Source organism: Cibotium barometz, chromosome 50 (genome assembly GCF_041138505.1).
Source record: "Cibotium barometz isolate CiBa-2024 chromosome 50, ASM4113850v1, whole genome shotgun sequence".
NCBI lineage: Eukaryota > Viridiplantae > Streptophyta > Polypodiopsida > Cyatheales > Cibotiaceae > Cibotium > Cibotium barometz.
The window spans coordinates 2927219-2930013 of NC_141095.1; the positions used below are offsets into that span (position 1 = coordinate 2927219).

The window sequence follows — 2795 nt, forward strand, 5'->3', positions numbered from 1 at the left end:
CTCTCTCTCTCTCTCTCTCTCTCTGCGTGTCTGTCTCTTCTAATTTAACCCTCAAATAAGAGAGATATATACATAGCAGTATGGTATAGAAGAGTAGTAGTATAGTGTAAGGTATATACATAGTAGTATGGTATAGAAGAGTAGTAGTATAGTGTAAGGTATATACATAGTAGTATGGTATATAAGAGTAGTATCGTGTTAAAGAAGAGAAGAAACCAGGATCTGTCACATGGTAACTTCCAGCTAAGATATAGAAGATATACCTCTTCACTATCATCCTTTTCCCAATCATCTCTCTCTCTCTCTCTCTCTCTCTCTCTCTCTCTATATATATATATATATATATATATATATAGATCTCTCTCTCTCTCTCTCTCAAGCCCTTCATCTCTACAAGGATCAAGTCATATTTGCACAAATCCGCTCCAGTTTTTGTTAATATTTAATAGGAACTTATTAGTTTTTGTTAATAGGCAAATACACTGAATGTTCAAGAATCATATACTATTTCAATAAATGTTAATTATATTCCACCAAATTTTCTCCATATAATGGAACTGATATCCATAAGGCAAACCCATTTATGTACATAGAACTTGAGCGAGTGGAGTAATAGAGTGGAAAGGCAGAAAAAAATAGAGTGGGAGCGCGTTCAGATCCGAAAGGGAAGCTTTCCTCACTACTGTAAGCTCTTCCGGCCGGAGGAGGATTTGAGGGCGACAGGTATGGGGCGTCCGGTTCCGGAACCGCCGCAGCTACTGCAGGTGGCCATGCCTGATCCAGCACAGGAGCGGCAGCCAACGTCGCCGTCCGACCAGCGCGAGCACAGGCAGGGAACCCGGCGCGTGCCATTGCAGGTGGGGCAATGCGGCCTCAGCGACGCCGACGAAGGCCTGGCGCTCGCTCTCTCCTCCGCCTCCAGCAGGGACTTGGCCATGAAGGCGCCGGCGAGCACGCCCACCCCGGAAGCTACCTGCGACAGAAAGATAGCGGGTGCCATGGCAAGCAGGTTCTGTTTGGGCAGCAACGGTGTCAAAGGGACGGAAGAGAAGCTTACTGAAATGGAGTAGAGGCTCAGAAAGCTAGGAGAAGAGCTACACTAAGGAACGGGGATTACGGGAGCTAATGCAGGGAACTGCGTGTACGTAAGGATTCTTATCAAAGCGAAGCTTGGATGCTTGAAGAAGAAGAAGCTGTGTTGTATGGTTTTCTTTAGTAGAGGACACACACAGAAAGGGCAACAGTGTGGTCCTCACACGTGTTCCTTGGAGTTTTGCCACGTTTTTTCGTGATTTCTCTGCAATCGCCTCCTTGTCATTGACCTTCTGGACAAGAAGAAATCAAACACTCTGCGCCGCCCAACTCGCCAAAATAGAAGAGGTCCACAACCAAATTCCTCTTTTAAATTTTGACCTAGCGCTCTCTCTCTCTCTCTCTCTCTCTCTCTCGTCTTGCTCCATGGTGGGCTTGTGCCTTCTCTCTCCTCTTGTCTTGCTCCATGGTGGGCTTGTGCCTGTCACTTTAAAAACCCCAACCACCTCTTCTTCTTCTCCTCCTACCTTGTCACCCTCCCTCATGGAGTAGTGCTTCTTCTTCTTCCCCCCTCTCTCTCTCTCTCTCTCTCTCTCTCTCTCTCCCCACGCGCGCGCGCACACACAAAAGAGGTCCACACACATCTTTGGGAAAAGTTGCAACATGGTGGATTCCCTTTTTCTTGTCGTTTCGTCACTTCCAACTAGGTCCACAACACTAACCTCTATGTTCATTCTAATTCTCTAGAGAATGCATGTTATTATAAGTTGATCACTTTTTTACATGAGCCATGAGACATGCACGCAGGCGCTCATGCGCACACACACATTCACACAAAAACTCTTTGTTCAAGGGGTATGATCCACCATGATGGTTTAAGAAAGGGAAATTCGCTACAGTCAATGGTCGCCCAATCTATAGCTATATAATCACAAAAAAAATTGTAATATTTTTAATAATATAAGCTTAGTATACATAAGCTTAATATTATTAAGGTTGTTTTAAACTTTCTCCACGGCTGGAAATATTGGAAATATTCGCACGACTGTGAGAAAAGCGGTACTATTAGAAAACATAAAAAAAAGAAAGAAAGAAAAGAAATCTGTCGCCGCTGCCTCAGTCATCACCGAATGGAGAAGAGAAAAAAAATAGGCTGCCTCAGTCGTCGAAGGAGAAAAAAATTGCGCCCTACTGAGAGGAGATGGGAAAATATATACATATATTTATTAAAGCTTTATTATTATTAAGCCTTAAAAATGTAACTCTTCTGTTAGAACCCGCCTGCAGCAACTTAGCTAGCCTCCGGCGCAAATTTGATGGAAAGGAGATCAATTAGGCCACCATTGCCTTGAATTTTTTTTTAAAAGGGAGAGTATTAATATTTATTCCTAATTAATCATTGCCTTGAATTTTTTTTTGAGGGAGAGGGTTAATATTTATTCCTAATTAATCTCCAATTAATTCAATTATGACTGTGAAAAACGACTGGATTTTTAAACCATAATTTGATTTGAGAAACTCCTAGATCCGTCCATTATAGACCATTATAGAAATCAGACATCTCTACTCGTTTAGCAATCTTGCTATGGCTCTCCATGCTCCTCTCCTTGCTCATTCAATCCGTACGGACAGATTTGAAGAGGATTAGTGTTGAGGAACCCACTAATGGTTTTCTACCTAGTTTTATCCTTACCTAGTTTTATCCTTTGCACAATAGATTTATGGAGATCGGTCACCCAATGGTTAAAAACAATTATTCTTTT

General features: G+C 42.4%; 1 protein-coding gene across 1 annotated transcript; it reads right to left on the reverse strand.

Annotated features, from left to right (window-relative positions):
* Nucleotides 1-497: 497 nt before the first annotated feature.
* On the reverse strand, nucleotides 498-1199 carry LOC147609723 (uncharacterized). Its single transcript, XM_086787080.1, has one exon. It carries the CDS (start codon nucleotides 998-1000, stop codon nucleotides 680-682), a length of 321 nt encoding a protein of 106 aa, XP_086643206.1. The 5' UTR covers nucleotides 1001-1199; the 3' UTR covers nucleotides 498-679.
* Nucleotides 1200-2795: the final 1596 nt, after the last annotated feature.